Consider the following 19584-nt stretch of genomic DNA (forward strand, 5'->3'; position numbering starts at 1 on the left):
TTATTTACTACAAACAAAAAATTATTAACACATAAAACAATTTTACGTCCATGTTTTTTTTTTGCCTCGAATGGACTCTCCCATATGCACAAATAATTGATACTAGTACAGTCAGGTATCAAGTTATGGTGCGTTTGTCTCTCAAAATATTATGTACGCAAGAGCACGTTCTGTGTACGTGTTAAACTAAGGGAGGCTACTGACAAATGAGTAAATGTTACAGGGATTTAAACAGTCTCCTGTAAAAGTCAGCATTTTGCAAATCTATGGTCATTACAATAACATTGTTTGCAAAATACATGTACAGCCTATCGTTTGTCTGGATTTTGACTGACATATTTCATATCAATAGGCAAGCCATTGTTTTCACACTAGTTATACGGATTACTCCGTTAACCTGATCAGTGCAGAGGGTTCACGACATGTGCAACTGATCGACGGGATACTTCCTCACCTAATAACCTGATCCAAATCTAGTGTTTTCAGGGGTCCGTGTTTTTGCCCTCTCTTGATTTTTATTGTTTACAAACAGAAATTGATCACTATCTTCAACTTTATATATTACAAAATCGGACTTGAACAGAACTGTTTGTTTACATCAAACATTTTATTTTGACTAATTAGGAATTGGGAATCGTTTTCAGTACGCGTTTTTTTTGAATTAATGAACATACTTTGAAGTGATTAAATAAAAGACATACTTTAAATTGATTAAATAGAAATATTATTACAATCAATTGTAATCAAAGTAAAGATTCGAAATGATAAAATTTTTTTTTTAAAAATGTAAGATTTTTGAAACAATGACCTACTTAAGATATTTTCTGTTTAGTGTTTTCCTGGTTTGCACAGATAGATACTAGGCCTACTTCAGTTAGTGTGTTTGGTCAAGTTTTTCTTTGAAATTATAATGTTAATCTGGGTGGCGATTAATTGTTGGATTGAAGTGAAATCTGGGCGGTGTTGCTGAAATCTTTTGTCCTGCTGTCAATATGAAGCATGTCATATGAATTGGTCGTTTACGACTTTTTGGACCATTTTCTTCATCAATTCGTACCGTTTCGGTGGAGCAAAGTTTTTAGATTGTTCGTATTTGTTTTCTAACTGAGAGACAGTGTCTGATACTAGAGAGCACCGCCCCTTCAATCCGTTCACCTGGTGACGTAATTGTTCAACTTCCGATCCTATCTGTTCTAATGACATGTCTGAAATAATGAAAAATGTGTTCAAGAAAATGACATGAAATATTTCCGCAGACCTTAATGTTTTATCTTCTATAAGTATGTAAAAATAATTGATTAAATAAGTGCGTGTGATAAAAAATTTACTATGTGATGATAACTTGATTCTATGAAATCAAACAAAACCAACCATCTAAGTCTGCCTTTCTCCTAGTTAGTTCTAAAGTATAGGATAATTCTTTATAACCATTGGCAAGGCTTCGAATTCCAGTCATCGATATAGATCCAGGTACTTTATCTTCATTTAGTTTAAAATGGAGAATTGTTCTTTTTATCATGCCTTTAAGTAAACCATACCGCCTTAAGGGGTCAAAATCTTTAGATCTTTCATAATCCTGTTGTAGAGTGTACACAACTTGTCTGACATGCTTGTATTCACGCTGAAGTGAGTTCAGTTCCATACACAGTTGTTCGTGAGTTTTTCTGATGTTCTCTTTGTCTTGTCCTCTCTCCTGATTAAGGCTTTTTCCTACAATATATAATAATGATTATGCAATTAAAATAAAAATATGTAGTTTAACCAAAGTTTGTTCTTTGTCAGTCTGTAATCCGTAGTCTATTGTCTATAAACGCTTCATATTCCATTTTCTTCTCCTGAACCTGCAGCCAATTTTAGCCAAACTCTGCACAAAGTAAATCTGAATACAGGGACTACTTGTGTATCACTTTGACTAATTACAATTACAGAATTTCTTTTTGTAGGATATGATTGAAGTATATTTAGAAAACATCCCTACTCTGTCCTCATCTAAGCTTAGAAATCCCAATTACCATTGTTTTAAAGAGATCATGCCTAGAACTAGGATGGTCCAACAAAAGGGTTTCAAATTTCATAGAAGATTATGTGGGAAAGTTTGGAAGAAAATACAGCAAGGCTGTGATTGCATTCAATTTATAATCAAGGCACACGGTGTTTTAGATACATCATACTAAGTTTTGTTATGATAGGCTGAAATCACTTTATGGAATGTTTGAAAGGGCATCTACAAAATCAAGACTTTTTTTTAGTCAAATCAATGTGAAAAATCCCCAAATATCCCCATTATACAAATATAATGTCTTAGAGATACACAGTCTAAGCTTTAATGTGTAAATGTTTCCCTAAACAGGTAAGTTTTAAGGTCAGACGACACGTCCATCAATGATAGATAATTTTCCTAGGATTTTTTATTTGAAGAATTGCTGCTTGAACAAGATTTATTTTCCCACAAAAATTTAATATTCCCAACAATCAAAATGAATTTGAATTACCATACCTATACTGGATTCCAAAACTCCGTAAAAATCCTTACAAACAAAGACACATAGCGGGTTCGAGTATATATTCTACCAAGCCTCTATCTTCACTCCTTTGAATCACGAAAATTTAAGAAAATCAATAACATCAAAACGTACGACTTTTCAACAATTTATACAACCATTCCCTTCCATTAATTAAAGTTCAGGCATCATAGACAACTGCTTTTCAATATAAAAACTCATAACTATCCATACCTTCTCATTGGTCATTTGCAAAATTATTTTGTTAAAAAGCATTCTGATCATGCATTTGTATTCATATGAAGCAGAATTTATTCAAAATCTTATATATGAGAAAAAGAAATCTCTTGCTGTGACCTTCAACTCGAAATTTAAATATATCGACGACGTATTATCAATTAACAATAGTCATTTTCATTCATATGTCGACTAGATATATATCCCAGTTAGCTTGAAATAAAAAATACCACAGAGTCTGACACATCTGTTTCATATCTGGATATTTTAAGACGTAAATGGTAATCTAACAACAAAACTTTACGATAAACGTGATGACTAACATTTCAATCGTCAACTTCCCTTACTTATGCAGCAATATACCATAATCACCTACATATGGGGTATATCTCTCTCAGTTGATTCGATACGCAAGAGCATGCTCTACGTATGAACAATTTCTAAAACGAGGTCAGTTATAGACAAACAAATTGATGAAACAAGAATATCAACAGTCTCGTTTAAAGTCATCATTTTCTAAGTTCTATGGTCGATATAATGACCTTGTTAGCAAATACAATCTATCATTTAGTCAAATATTGATTGACGTTTTTCATACTAATTGTTTGGCCATTATTTACACATTGAATTGTCGACAGATTTTTCCGTTTTTCCCGATTATGACGAGGAGCGGGTGTGACCTGTCGGCAGGGGTGCTTACTCCTCCATGGGACCTAATCCCACATCTGATGTTTTAGAGGTCCGTGTTTGCTCTGCTTCTAATTTGTATTGGTTGAATGGACTTTTGAGCTGAAATACTGTTCGTTATCTCTATATTTCATTAGTAAAGTAATCAATCTTGTAATTTTTGAATTCATCCTACAACAGTACATGTATTGTGTCTTAATTTTATTTGCCTTACAAACAAAAAGAATGGAAAGGGGGAAAGTTGGCGAGAAAAAATGCAGCACCTTTTAGAAAAAAAAAATTCTTGCTTTTTTCTAAATTTTTGTGGACCCAAATACTACTATTTGAACAAATCAGGGTTCTCCATGGACCGTTTAACGTGGCGGCCCCGCCACACTTAAATTCTTTAGCGCCACAGTTAAAACATTTGTGTTATAGTTCCGCAAATCATAATCTAGGTAGCACACCGCTGATTGCATGATAATTCACTAAATTGTGGCTTTCTTATTCTTTGCATTTTTAAAAATAAAATACACAGTTTAACACAACTTGAGTAGTGATTCCTGAACGATCTTGAATTTACAAGAGAATATTTCAATGAACTTACAATTGTTATTAGAAAGAATTTTTTAAAAGATTCTTTTTCTCCCTAATGTATGCCTATGATTCGAAGCGTTGTATTTCATAAGAGGAAGATTTCTTTTTACCAAAAATCTTACATTTGTCTGTTGAAATTTGACTCCTAATGGGCCCTTGTGGTTAAATATGATTGAGACAAATTTTGTCTTGGAGATATTTATACTTGTCCTTTGAATAATTAGTTCGTAATACATTTTACATAATATTTGTATAATATTTCCAAGTATTGGGAATATAACTAAGAGATATTGCAACACAATATAACTTATCATTATCTCTTCAATCCTGCCAAGAGTAAAAGGAAAAAAAACAGCCAATTCTTTCGAAATGTGCTATAATTTATAATTTCATTGCACTGTTGCGATGAGTGTCGAGGTCAATTCAATGTCCTTTGGGTTGTAACTGTTAATAACAGTCATTTTTTCATCATTATAGAGAAATATGTTATCATTCATTGCACTGTTGCGATGAGCATCAAGGTCAATTCAACGTCTTTTGGGTCGTAGCAGTTAATCTGGCATGTATTTTAAAGAGTAATTTAGCTTTTTATTAAGAGATCTGGGATTGCATTTTTCTACTTTGGGATACCATGTGAAATACTGTTTAAATGTCATAACCTGAAATATGTACTAGATAAGGTACTCTTTTAGATCCATGTCTGATATGGAGCCATTTTCTTACCCCAAAAGCGTAAGCCCTTCACGGCAAATCAAATATCAGGTTCATCTTAGGTATAATTTGTGTGTTCTATTCGCTATCGGCAATTCACAAGGGTTATCAGCATAAAAGTGTAATGGAACTCAAACATGTTAGGCAACTTTGCAAAGATAACGCGTCCAACTATACCCGATAGGAGAAATTGAATATGGATCGGTAAACATAAGAACTTACAAACACATAAGGGGGAATGGTTGTGATCTAGTGAGGTTGCTTTAGTATGTGATTTCTGTGATTTCTACATCCCAGCATTAATAACCAATCTTTGCAAATTGCATATTCAAATCTGGTAAAAAGGTAATTGAGAATACAAATGATAATTCCTAACACAAATGTAAGGGTATGTTGTAGATGTTTAGATACTTTGTTAAAAACAGCATTGATTTGGTAATCTTAATATTACCTTTTCACAGAGATTGACAAAAATGCTCATTTTCCACCTGATCTCCAGAGGCCCTGTTGTTTGTAGATTTTATGAGATCGATCGCTGTTCATTATCTTCATCTTTGTCATTTATTTACTTACATTGTATTACTGATTACTTACATTGTATTACTGATAACTTCCATTGTATTACTGATTACTTACATTGTATTACTGATTACTTACATTATAGTACTGATTACTTACATTATAGTACTGATTACTTACATTGTATTACTGATTACTTACATTGTATTACTGATTACTTACATTGTATTACAGATTACTTACATTGTATTACTGATTACTTACATTGTATTACTGATTACTTACATTGTATTACTGATTACTTACATTATAGTACTGATTACTTACATTATAGTACTGATTACTTACATTGTATTACTGATTACCTACATTGTGTTACTGATTACTTACATTGTATTACTGATTACTTACATTGTATTACTGATTACTTACATTGTATTACTGATTACTTACATTGTATTACTGATAACTTACATTGTATTACTGATTACTTACATTGTATTACTGATAACTTACATTGTATTACTGATTACTTACATTGCATTACTGATTACTTACATTGTATTACTGATTACTTACATTGTATTACTGATTACTTACATTGTATTACTGATTACTTACATTAAAGTACTGATTACTTACATTATAGTACTGATTACTTACATTATAGTACTGATTACTTACATTATAGAACGGCTAACTTACATTATAGTACTGATTACTTACATTATAGTACTGATTACTTACATTATAGTACTGATTACTTACATTGTATTACTGATTACTTACATTATATTACTGATTACTTACATTATAGTACTGATTACTTCTATTATATTACTGATTACTTACATTGTATTACTGATTACTTACATTGTATTACTGATTACTTACATTATAGTACTGATTACTTACATTGTATTACTGATTACTTACATTATATTACTGATTACTTACATTATATTACTGATTACTTACATTGTATTACTGATTACTTACATTGTATTACTGATTACTTACATTATAGTACTGATTACTTACATTGTATTACTGCTTTCTCTCTCCTTAACATTTTATTTTTAACTAACAGGTAAAAGTCCTAATGGGTTGGGGTCAGTTACATTGAAATATAATTAAATACTTTCAAATACATTGGAAATTTTGTCAAATACTTGAAATTACAATTACATTGATTTTTACAAATGTAATTAATTACTCTCAATTACTTTGAAGAATGTAATTAAATACATTTCAATTACTTTTGTTTCACTTTCAAAAATCTCGAAGAACAAATACGTGTAATTTAAAGGTAGGGAGAGTATTTAAAATAAATAATGTCAGATGCCTGTCATGTTTGTGTGTTTCATCAACATAAGACCTAGTCCTACATGTACATTTATCAATTAATTGACTGCCTTTACGAAATTTGATTAAAAGTGAGTTTTAAGAGTTTATGAATCAACCATAGAATACTCTCAAATTATTTCAGCTACAGGTAGGCAAGCTAAACACCTGAAATTGCAAATGTTGAGAAATACATGTAATACTTGTTTTATGTAATAACTATTTCAAATACCAAATGCATACATGTATATAAAGATCTGTTCAAATGTTAAAATAGTGATTCAATATTTATTTCTTTTCTAAAGTATATAAATAGTAGAGCATTCTTAATAGTATTTAATAAATCACCTCTAATGGTAATATCTTTGAATTTAAACAAAGCATGGTTAAAAATTATATAAAATTTTGGAGGGTTGTTTTGATATAGCAATTTACAGCTGGGAGTTGAAGGGCAACAAGACAGGTCTTAATGACACATTAAATTATTTTCTTTTCTTTTTTTTTTTTTTTTTTTTTTTGATAATCAAGCAACAAAAATTGAAATGTTTCATGCCTATACCAATGAGAGGTAGAACAAAATGTTCGATAATCATTAAACTAGTTCTTTATGTGCATTATAATTATAAAACTAGAATTTTTATAAACAAGCCAATATATCAAATTCATTTATTGAGATATAAAAGAGTTTAAGATTTTAAAAAACAGAACGTTTTCTTTGAATAAATTAAAATAACTGTGATATGAGATTGTGTTTCTTTGAATAAATTAAAATAACTGTAAAATGAGATTGTGTTGGAAATATTTTTCTATTAAATACACATAATATGTATTATGTAAAGTAATTGAAATGTAATTGAAAAGTAATTGAAATTACAGGGTATTTTTTTCATTGTTATTAATAATATTCAATTACAAGTAATTGAAAAAATGGTCAAATACAAATTACATCTAATTACTTTGAAAAATGTAATTAATTACACTCAATTACAATTACTTTTATCAATTACCCCATCCCTGACTTCGTGTATGCATATGTTCTTTTGATCGGTGATTGATTGGATTTGACAACTTACAAACCGAGAAAATCTTCGTTATTAGATCTGATCTGTTTTAAGCGTAAATTTTCTAATACTGAATCATGTTCAGTGAAGATTCGCTTCTTGAATTATTAATATTTTAATAAAAAAAAAAATAGCTAGTGTTCACAACTGTGCTACCGTTACTGAACTACTGACAAATAACCATGGCTTGTAATCTATTTAGTAAGTCAGAGACGGAGCGTTTATTAATGCATTGAATATTCCCGCAGTTGCTCGAACAACTAAGGACCGTCACGGTAGCTCAGTCGGTAGAGAGCTCGATCCGTGATCAGAAGGTCGTGTGTTCGAATCACGGCCGCGACTGACCTAAGTCGATAAAAATAGGTAGCAACTATTCCTTCGCCAAGCACTCGGCACTTGGAAGTGAAAGTTGCGGGTCCTTCGAATGAGACCTTAAAAACCGATGCCTGTGCCACGGCAGGCTTTGGCACGATAAAGATCCGTGACTGCTCAATGGCCCTGAGTGCCGAGTAAAGGTCTAAATTTGAAGCCCTTCACTGGTATATGGAGACGTCTCTATATAAATTTCTCGAACGGGACGTAAAACAACATTCAATCAATCAATCTAACCACTAAGGAATTAAATTTTGGTAATTTCTAGTTAATTTGTATCATCACTCTATCCTGTTAATCTGTGTTGCCATAAAAAGGAACTGACCCTTTAATTGTATGCTGTTGATTAAAAAACGAACTGCCCATTTGAATATGTGCTGTTGATAATAAAACAAACTGACCATTTGAATATGTGTAGTTGATAGTACTTGGATATTTGATACTGAAGTCGGATTTTTGAAGCCGTAAGTCCATCTTCTTCAAAAGTAGCTCATTTGGATTTAGATCGATTCGTTTTAACATCCTGCTTTACAGATTTCTGCATAGGGAAATGCAAACTAAAGTAAAGTAATTCTATCTTAACATTCCTTACCATTGATAACAAACAAACTATTTAGATGCATGTGACTTTAAATAAAAAATCCACGTGTTCGACTATCACATTGCTGATTTGCAAAATGTGGATTCTTATTGTGGTTCAGTTGTATCAATTATGATATTACAGAGTTAGATTTATGTTTCGATAGGAAAAGTAAGACTATCATAAATTTGTTCAATTTGATTATGCATCTTCTATGCAGTCATGTATATCATGTGAAAAGTGATAGCAATCAATTTTAACAGAACTCAGTAGAGTAGATTTGCTTCTTAGATGAAATGTATCTTTAAAAATTCACAAATATCAAAAAGGAAACTTCCTGCTTAATCACTGCATTTCAAACATGCCTAGCAGATGTATTTTCATTTTCATTCGATTTGTAACATGGTGTAATATTAGCTAAGATTAAGCATTATTTGCATATTGGCATTGACAAAATGGCAGAGTCAGTCACTGTAGGAGAAGATTTATTAATTGGCATGAAAAAGGGCATTCATCAGTTCGTAGAGGGAATGATTTTCTGTCTTTCTCTGCACAAAGGCATTAATCTAATAACTGATTCTCCAAGTTAGGAAATCGCTTAGATGCCTGCATGAAAATTCTCTGTAAATCAGATTATACAGAGTTTTTTATCGGAATTTCATGATGGAAAAATATCTTAAAGACATCTTCCTTATCCTGATGATTTAAAGCACAAGGGCCCTTTTCTTAAAGCACTGAACCATAATTGCTTTTCTACATTTCAAATACAACTGTTAAAAAACTGTATAATGATTCCTGTCAAATTCACGATAAAGCAAGGGAAAAAAAAGAAGACTGCTCAATAAATTTACCTCCGTCTTGGGGGGAACCTTGTACTCATACCATCAATGTGGTCCAAAATTCTAGCCATTCTTCTAGTCCTGTCTGGGGCGACATGGAGTTAAAGAGATTGACAACATGGATATTCCTAAGATCGATTTCCGCTGGATAGGTGACCAAAACGCTTGTTAAGAATTCATTGCTTTAGTTTTATTCTGTTTATTCTACGATGAACAGTAGTCCTTGGCTAGCCCCATAAAACAGAAGTGTCTGACAAGCTCTACTGGTTTGTACTTATCTAACAGAAAAAAGTACCAAATAGGACTTGAAACTATGAAGACAACAATAAACAGAATAAAGATCATTTGATTATTCTCTTTATTTGTGGTAAAGTGAAACTGTAGGGGTGGGGGGTGGGGGGTTGGTTAACTTCGTCGATTATTGTACTAGTTTGTCTTTTTGATAAGCAAGTGCATGGAGTTTTTAAAAAGTCTATTACACTGGAAGATATGTTTGGCAACTTCAAGAAGGGATGGGGAGGGGGGCGACAATTACTTTTGTATTTTCGTAGGCTCAGTGCAGTTTTAGGTGTCTTTAGCAAATAGATCTTTTTAGTAATCATGGCAACACTATTTGTCAAAATCAAAAACCGATGAAGAGAATTATGTATATTAGTGTAGTTTACTTGTGTATAAAGTTTGCTTGAAGTCAGTTTGAAACGGTAGTCACAGAAAAACTTGGAAACAAAGACATTTTTAGTAACGAGGGCAAAACTTTTCGTCTAAATGAAACATCGATGAATAGAATAATGTATCTAAGAAAAGTCTACCTGTGTATTAGGTTTTATTGAAATCAGAGTGTAACTATCGGAGGAGAAGCCTCATAGAGATATGTACTTTTAGAAGCCATGGCATCATCGTTTGTTTAATTCAAAAATTGAGAAATAAAATTATTCAATTTAGTCTAGTCTTGTTGTGTACCAATTTTTATTGAAGTGAATGAAAACTGTAGGAAGATTGTATTGAAATTTCATTTTTAATAACCATGGCAACATCACTATCTTTAAAAACCGATAAAGGGAATTATACATATCTTAGTGTTGTCTACTAATGAGTACAATGTTTAATTGAAATCGGTCTGAAACTGTAGAAGAAATAGCGTTTTGAAAGAGTTTGATATCGTTCGTCAAAATATGAAACCGATAAACAGCATTATGTGTCTTAGTTTTTTTTTTTTTTTTTTTTTTTTTTTTTTTTTTTTTTTTTTTTTTTTGTACACATTTTTATTGAAATTGGACAAAAACTATGGGAGTAGTGAAAAAAAATTTGAAGACAAATAGACGAACAGCTAAACAGACAAAGAGACGAGCGTTGGGCACTTTCCCATCTCATAAGCTCTTCTGTACCTTGAAATATAGAGCTGAAAAGCGAGTGTTGAAGCTACATACTAGGTAATTCAAGAAAATACTGAAGGAATGTCTATCCAGTTTGATGGTTATTTAAGCCTAATTACTTGACCAATTTTCTTGCACAAATTGTAAAATCGTAAATATGCGTCTCATCTCCTGAGAAACAGACATGTCTCTACAGGAAGCTTAGGGCTGCACAAGGAGGTCGATAAAATTGATTTAACGACATAAAACTTGATTTAATGCAAAGGAGGCAATATCAGAAAATTAGTTTGGTCTTCGCAAATATTCCAATTAAAAACGGAGACAAGCCTATGGACATCCAATGATATTGATGGGAAATCTATAATAAATCATTTAAGCAGATCTTTACTCATGTTCAAGCATGATTTTGCCACTTTCAGATGTATCACTCACTATGTTGAGAAGAGAATCCAGGTATATGCAATAATTCTACGCTCACACAAAGCAAATACTAAAAGCCTGATAAATACATATCATCTTCCTGTATATCTTTTGTTCTTACCGGAAAATTATTTCCATTTTTGGGGGTCCAGATTTCACGCTTTCGAATCATCTTTTTTGATGTTGTGTAAACATTGGTTCATGGCTGACCAAATCTTATTTCTAAATCAATTGATTAAAGCTGTCAAATATTTAATTTTTAATCAGATATTTTAGGGTTAGAGAAGAAATTATAATAGTAAAGTAAATGATACCTGAAGTGGAAATTTGCACTGAAAGTTCAAGAATGGGCCATGTACAAGTTGTAATGTATAATCAAGATTAATGTCAAAAAGTTATGATACTTTTTTCATTCACAAAGTTTGACAACATATAATGTCATGAAAATTAAACAATTAAGAAAGTGTCTATCTTATTCATCATATTTCCTATTGTTTAAACATATTCTGAGGTAATTTACGAGACTTGCTTCAAGAGTGGTTATCTGTTGGAGCAGCAACCTATCATTACCAAAACTACAACATCGATGTTTACCACTGCAAAGGTGAATGGTCTGTCAAACTCCGATAAAGTACTAACTATCAGCAGTACTATAAAACATTATTTACCATTCCTGAAGGTTTTTACAGTAATGTACTGTCGTGACTCAAAGGAGTTTAAATTGTGTTGCAAAGGTTAAAAGTCTATGATCCCATCAGCAGATTGTATGTTGCTGCAAAACTTCTGGCTGTCACGAATTAAAGGACTGAAAATGATTGAAAGATTCCGAAAAAGGAAATAAAGCCCCTTCCTATTATATTGCAACAGCTGCTGTAAATAGACTATTCGTCCAAACACAATGCATTAAATCATACGTCGAGTATTTTCCATGCCCTTTAATATTCATCCGATAATAAAAACGATTAATGTTCATTATAGGGTCTATCTAAATAATTTAATACACACTAAATTGTTAGACTATATAGAGTCAGGCTTTTAAAAGATTACGATTTCCATCACAAAAATTATTTCATTATATTTACAAATATTTTAAAGACTTTGCAGAATAAATGAGTTTAAATCGCCATAGATTATTCCATCATTACATGAATCCAAGCTAATTGTTTAAGAATGCATATTTCAGATTTTCTTTTTTGTTGTCTGAGAGCAAATAGATGCAGAAGGTATGAATTACATAATGTACTTTTTTAACTACAATTTTATCGAAATAAAGCAGGAGTTAATGAGCGATATTTAACCTGCAGCTAAAAAAGGAATCCCGTGTTTCACGAAAAAGCAACACCATCCTTACCAGCGATTGATTTTCTTCAAAACATTGAAATTTTGTCGATTTATAGTCAAGAATTAATCACTTGTCTTCCGGGCATTTTGAAAGCTTTCGAGATAAACAATAGAGACCAACTTCCGTGAGCTGACTGAAGCTTTTTTATGAATCCACAGCGGATTAGATCATGATTCCAGTATCAATTTATTGCTTCTTTATTTCATATTATGACATTCAAAGTACGTGTTAGTATATGTAAATTATTCATTGAGGAATTATATCTAGTTTTCTTTCCTTTTATATTCGGAGGATGTTGAAGTCGTAAGATTAAGCACAATATGTAACACAATGATCTTCATAAACACACTTCCAAAACGTTATTTTTAAAAAATATTTTCATAGACTTTCCAAGGAAATTAGACAAGAAACCCATGGGCCACAACGCTCACCTGAGTAACTATGGCCTTGAGTATTTTCACCTGATCCCCCCCCCCACCCCCACCCCCTTGTAGTACTTATTGTGTCCCTGCCCTACCCCCAGGGGTCATTATTTAAACAGTTAGAATCTACACTACCCCAGGATACTCTCACATAAGTTTCAGACTTTCTGGCCCAGTGGTTCTTTAGAAGAAGATTTTTAAAATATTTTCTGCATATTTCAATGTAAAACTTGAATTCCCTATTGTGGCCCTGCCCTACCCCCGGGGATCATGATTTGAATAATTTAGAATCTACACTACCCCAGAGTGATTCCACATAAGTTTCAGCTTTAATGGCCCAGTGGTTCTTGAGAAGAAGATTTTTACTACATATTTCAATGTAAAACTTGGATTCCCTATTGTGGCCCCGCCCTACAACGGGGGTCATGATTTGTACAATTTAGAATCTACACTACCCCAGGATGCTTCCACATAAGTTTCAGCCCTTCTGGCCCAGTGGTTCTTGAGAAGAAGATTTTTAAAGATTTTTACTACATAATTCAATGTAAAACTTGGATTCCCTATTGTGGCCCCGCCCTACCCCTGGGGGTCATGATTTGAACAATGTAGAATCTACACTACCCCAGGATGCTTCCACATGAGTTTCAGCTTTTCTGGCCCAGTGGTTCTTGAGAAGAAGATTTTTTGATGACCCCACCCAATTTTTGTCTTTTCGTGATTATCTCCCTTTTGAAGAGGATTTGGCCCTTCATTTTAAAACTTTAAACTCCTCTTTACCCAAGGATGCTTTGTACCATGTTTGGTTAAAATTGGCTAATTGGTTCTTGAGAAGAAGTTGAAAATGTGAAAAGTTTGCAGACAGACGGACGGACGGACAACGGGTGATCAGAAAAGCTCACATGAGCTTTCAGCTCAGGTGAGCTAAAAAATAAAACGGAGAAAATTTTTACCCGTATTTGTCTTTTGAGATATACACTATCTAGAGAAGGATTTTTATATATATGTACTTTACTTTTTCTGTTTCTGAAATAAAGATGAACGCGGATATCTAATTAATATCATTATTATTATTACTATTATTTTACAAATGTCTAAATATATCTTAATTAAAAATTCATTAAAACATGGACACGTCAATATCTATATATCGATACTTATCAGTCATTGTACGATATCTACAAATATTTCCAAATCAAGAATTTCAAAAATACAAGATGTCTTTCTGATTTATAAATACGTATTACGAGAAACAATGATAAATTTTTATTCTGACGGAAAAGGTGCAATTTAAATGTATTAATATTTTTAGAGAAAGGAATTATATTTTACTTATTTGAAGAAAAAAAATCCTGTAGAGAATATATTACTTTGTTCCGTCCTGTTGTTATTTGAGGTCTTTTATTTTCAAAGCATTAACTGACAGAGTTGTAAGGGGAAAAAAGAACATAACCACCAATAAATAATCACAACAGACACAAACAATACAACACAATCAAAGATGGGTGTCAATAATAGTAGTTTAATAACTTAAACAAATCACAAGTAAAGAAAAATTATTGTTTTAAAATTCTTCATGTGCCAAAATGAAGGTGTTTCATTTTGAAAAATAAAGGGGTACCTACCTTGAACAGCAGAGGACGTCAACGAAAACCACTTGGCGAAAACTTTGGCACTCTGTCCCATCATTTCAAAAAAAGCAACATGTACAAGGACTTCCGTTAACGTGCAGCATGAAGAGATCCCAAAAGCTGCTTGTCCTGGTCACCACAGTCCCAGGACCGTATCGTGTTTTTGTCGGCCACGGGAGACAGCAGATGTTATAGGCCGCTTTTGCTACAGATTTCTCACTTTATCTATTGATATACAGAACAATCTGCAGTCGCGGGATACTACTCACGTGATTGACATTGATCAGCGCCTCTCTATATTATGAAATCAATACAATCTGAAAATTTAATACGCTCTCCTCATTCTACTCAAAATATTGTATTTGTCATCGCTTTGATGTCAGATGAATTGACTTCTTAAATATATTAAACAAGTTAATGCTTTGTATTCAAGACGATAATTGCCCTCTATTAAATCTCGTCTTTCTTTGTAATGCTACATGTAGGCCTAATTGAATTTTTCATGTTTTGAAATTCCTGAAGAAAAATATGCTGAATCTTACTCTGCAAATACACATGCGCACACAAACACAGAAATACACACTACCGCTGGCTTGTGTTAGAGGTTAGAGCAAAGGTTTCGCTTCTTCTAGAGTAGAGGGGTAAAGAGTTGGTCTTTATATTAAGGGTTCGAATCCAACTGTGGGACAGGGAGACTGGTCCTTTGGATGAGATCGTACAAACCGAGTTTCTGTGTTGGTATGTGGCCATAAGTGCCAAGGACAGGTCTAAAGGTAGACATAGGAAAGATAAACATAAATCTAAAAGAAAGTAAATAAATCAGTGAAATACTAAAACAAGAATTTGAAGATACACTATCTTTGTTTGTTTTTTTTATATACTAGTAATCCAGAAAAGAAAGTGAATTTATTCGGAAGGAACATTTGAACATCTCTTCCATAAAAACAATACACAACTGCTTCAATTAATATTCATTTCATTTAAACACCTGAATAAGAGATATAGAATATAGAATTTGCAAAGTTTTGACTTTAAACAGGACAGTTGATATCTTTGTATTATCCACTTGTTTGTCAATAGCTTGTTTTGTAGTAGAAATTGTTCGTACGTTAAGCATGTTCTTCAGTCTCAAATCAATTCGGAGAGATAAACTCCATATGCAGATGATATTTATATATTGCTACTTAAATAAGGGAAGGTGATGATATATAATTGAAGTCATCACGTTTATCATGAAGGTTTTCTTTGTTTGTTTGTTTGTTTTTGATTAACTTACAAATTATTGAGCAAAGCTAGATTAGACATTCACACATGGAAACATTTTTTTTTTAGTCATGAAAGTCAATGTTCAGCTGAATAACGGTCTTAAATAATAGCCTTTTAGTTCTCCTGGAATAACATGATATCACAATTGGATTATAAGCCAATGAACTGACGGTCCACGATTTCGAGGAGTGAAAAAAAATGATCGTAATAGTTAATAAATAAGGCATGGTTTCCTTGTAATAATATCTAGAGGCTCTGCAGGAAATATTAATGCTGGGCAAATGAATGTTTCATTTTATTTTTGAAATAGATTTAATATCTCTTAGAAATGATATTCATGTTACAGATGCTGTCATAACCTAATAAAGCATTCCACCTGTGGTGTTAATTGACTAGCACCAAGAAAAAGTAAGAATTTTCGACAGCCAAGCACGCAATAACTTGACTCTTTTTTTCAAGGAGTTTATCTCCCTATATTAATTCCAGACTAGTTTTGTTAGAGGCTTGTACTAACTCTTTCAAATAAAAAAAAAGTAATTACATGCCAGCTATGAATTTCGATTACGTCAAAAAGTACAGGGCTGGGATTCATAGACATGCTTAAGATTTGTGCTTAGAATAACACTTAAATGGAAAATAGATTCTTATTTAAGAAAAAATCTCTTGTCCTATTCATATAAGTTCGAAGTGTACAGCTGTATCATCATCATTGAATATTTAAATCTTACTAGTTGTTAAATATCTCCAAAAAAGTGTTTCGGGGTAGATGTTATTATAATAGCATGTTTCTTAATAAACCCGCTGTAATGTTCAACAAAATTTAAACAATATTAATCAGGAGCAGAGCAAACACGGACCTCTTAAACATTAGATGATTGATTGATTATTATTGTTTTACGTCGAGTAGGCAATATATCAGGCATATGTCGGCGATTAAAACATCAGAAGTGGGAGTGCCATGGAGGAGTGAGCATCCCCTTCCAACCGGTCAAACCCGCTGTGTACTCCTTGTCATGATCGGGAAAAACGGAAAAATCCGTAGACAAATCACTGTCTTTCAACCTATCATAAAATTAATCTCTACAATGTAAATTCAGCAGTAAAATCAAAATTACATGTCCAGTTTTAAATAAACTCGGTTCTCTACAAAAAAGTTCAAATATTTACCTTGTTGCCTGTTATTAACCGGTTCTTTTCCCGTTTTACAGAACCATGCTCATATTTGCAACATTATAAATTATCATCTTTTATTTCAAGCTATCTGGGATATGTCGTGTCGGCATATGAATGGAAGTAACTGTTGTTAATTGATAATACTACCACTTATACTAGCCTGGTCTCGGATAAGTGAGTTTATTTCAGTAACCCTAATAATATTTATCTATTCCGGATAAGTTACGTACATTCGGATAAATATAAAGGAGATGGGTGAACATGACGAGCGATAAGCCTATAGTGTGACAAACATGAAGATGAAAAATTAAATTTCAATTATATCAAAATTTTCCTTGCTCTCGTGTAACATTAAATTATACTTTATGTAAAACCTCTATAATTTGCAAAAATCCCTCAAAGATTGAAATTATTTGACTGTGAAATATTAGACACACACTAAAGCGGGCAAAAAGAGTCATTTTCTCATACTATAACACTATTTTTCGATATGAGTGGGTCTTCGCCCCACCTTTTTGAAAGTTAATCCTCAAAGTTTGCATAAAAATATACATTTTTTGGTTACCAAAAATATGGAGCAATGACCCACTATACCTTAAACATATACTTTTATACCATAACATTCGCATCTTTTCGAGAAATACTTGAAGTCCATTAAGTCAAGGGTCATATCACAAACATGATTTAAATGCCACTATTCATCAGGACTTGTGTAGTCTAGTGGTTAGCGTGCTAGTCTCGAAAGAAAATAATACTCAGGATTTTTATTGCTAGGGTTCGAACCCACGAATACTACATTAATTTTTTTAATAAAAGAATAAATTTTGCCGAGAAAATTTTCCCCAGAAAAGTTTTGTTTATCATAATTTCATAAATTTCAATAATGAGAACTTTAATTTAAATACTAAATTCACAAACTGAACATGATTTTTATATATCTGAAGCTATAGGCTTTCTGCACGCTATGTTCGCCCTTCTCCTTTCCACCCTTAGTCACAAGCTATCATTCCGGATAATTTAGGTCCATTCGTATATATTCTAATAATAAGTTCTCTTCTACCTCCTTTCTCGAAGAATCGATTAAACGGTAAGGTCATGGAAAATTTTTGGGAGTTAAATTGTGGCAATGTTTTAAATTTTACCCACCCACCCTCCTCTTGTTTTTAGAACAAATACTGCTGCTTTTTGTAATGTCATTGTAGCTGGAGACTGCCTGCTTCGTCCAGCTTCCACAACAGCCTATGTCGCGGTGGTGGATTATGTGTGTTCGCATATTCCTTAAGGACAGCTTGCTTGGTCCAGCACCTAAATCAGCCTATGTGACGATGGTGAATTTTGTGTGTTTGCATATTCCGTAAATACAACCTGATTGATCCAGCGTCCACATCAGCCTATGTGAAGGTGGTAAATTCTGTGTGTTTGCGTATTCCGTGACGACTGCCTGCTGGGTACAGCGTCCACTTCAACCGATGTCGCGGTGGTAATTCTGTGTGTTTGCGTATTCCATCGCACCTCAACGCAACTGGAGGAGTGCAACACATATTCTTACGCTCATTTCATTGTTTATCCTATTGCACATCATGTAAATTGAAATTCAGGATTTGAATTTGTGCATTGGCTTGTAATTGACAAGCAGTTGACTTGATTGATATTGAATTGATTGATTGATTGAATTTGATTGACTGATTGATTGAAATTGATTGATAATTGAATTGTTGACGTTCATGCACTTGTGACCTACCAAGTGCATGATCTGCCCGATTTGGGTCGTCACATTTGTTGTATTGTTGATTGTTGGGCAGCCCTGTGGTAGCCCCTGCAAATTGATCACCGCGGCCAGAAGCGCCAAATTAAACAAGCAAAATAATATCTGTTGTTTGTTTGATTAATAGGGAATCTGCAATAAATCGTCGATATATCAAATTCTCGAGTTGAAGGCCACAGTAATCGTTTTCTTCTTATCGTGTAGAAGTTTTTGAATAAACTCTGTTTCATATGAATACAAAAATAGGTTTGCTAATGATAATTCCGGTATCTTGAATCTTATCCATATACTCAGTGATTATAGAGCTACTTATATATATATATATTCATCAGAACAGCAGCGTTAATATGGCATACAAACGCAAAAAAAGGGACTGCAAGGATACAGAATTCAAACTCCCAAATAAACTCATCCTACAAAGTGACTGGGATAGAATTTTTGGTGAATCATAGAAACTGCTACAAAAAAATTCAAAGAAAAGTTTTAATCTATCATTCACCAATGGATACCAGAAAAAAAAAAACTATAAGGCCAAAAGATAAACCATAGATGGATTCTCTTCTTAAAAAAAAACTTGCATATTCGCAATAGGCTAAGGGAAAAAAGCACAAAAAACTAAAAGAGAATCTGATTGGACTTTTTTCGCAAAATAAGGAACAAGGATAATACATGTACAATGCAATATGAATGAACATGCCATCACTAATTACCATGATGATATTGATTCTCATCTAAAGGATGCTAGCAAGAATAATCAAAAACTATTCT

At 32.7% G+C, this 19584-nt stretch overlaps 1 protein-coding gene across 1 annotated transcript; it reads right to left on the minus strand.

Moving 5' to 3' along the window:
* On the minus strand, nucleotides 1-14779 carry LOC133189611 (uncharacterized). The gene is made up of 3 exons (XM_061325003.1): nucleotides 14607-14779; nucleotides 1372-1710; nucleotides 1-1205 (listed from the first exon to the last, which is right to left on the minus strand). The coding sequence occupies exons 1-3, from the start codon at nucleotides 14668-14670 to the stop codon at nucleotides 1003-1005; spliced, it is 606 nt and encodes a 201-aa protein (XP_061180987.1). The 5' UTR covers nucleotides 14671-14779; the 3' UTR covers nucleotides 1-1002.
* Between the last annotated feature and the right edge of the window lie 4805 nt (nucleotides 14780-19584).

The sequence above is a fragment of the Saccostrea echinata genome, unplaced genomic scaffold (assembly GCF_033153115.1).
Source record: "Saccostrea echinata isolate AGI-Se365-2 ecotype Australia unplaced genomic scaffold, CSIRO_AGI_Sech_v1 ptg000019l, whole genome shotgun sequence".
In the NCBI taxonomy this organism is placed as follows: domain Eukaryota; kingdom Metazoa; phylum Mollusca; class Bivalvia; order Ostreida; family Ostreidae; genus Saccostrea; species Saccostrea echinata.

Coding starts and splice junctions, on each gene's coding strand:
- LOC133189611 (XM_061325003.1), bottom strand. CDS start 14,670: ATGATGGGACAGAGTGCCAAAGTTTTCGCCAAGTGGTTTTCGTTGACG. Junction 1,711..14,606: donor GACGTCCTCTGCTGTTCAAG/GTAGGTACCCCT, acceptor TATATATTGTAG/GAAAAAGCCTTAATCAGGAG. Junction 1,206..1,371: donor GAGAAAGGCAGACTTAGATG/GTTGGTTTTGTT, acceptor TCATTATTTCAG/ACATGTCATTAGAACAGATA.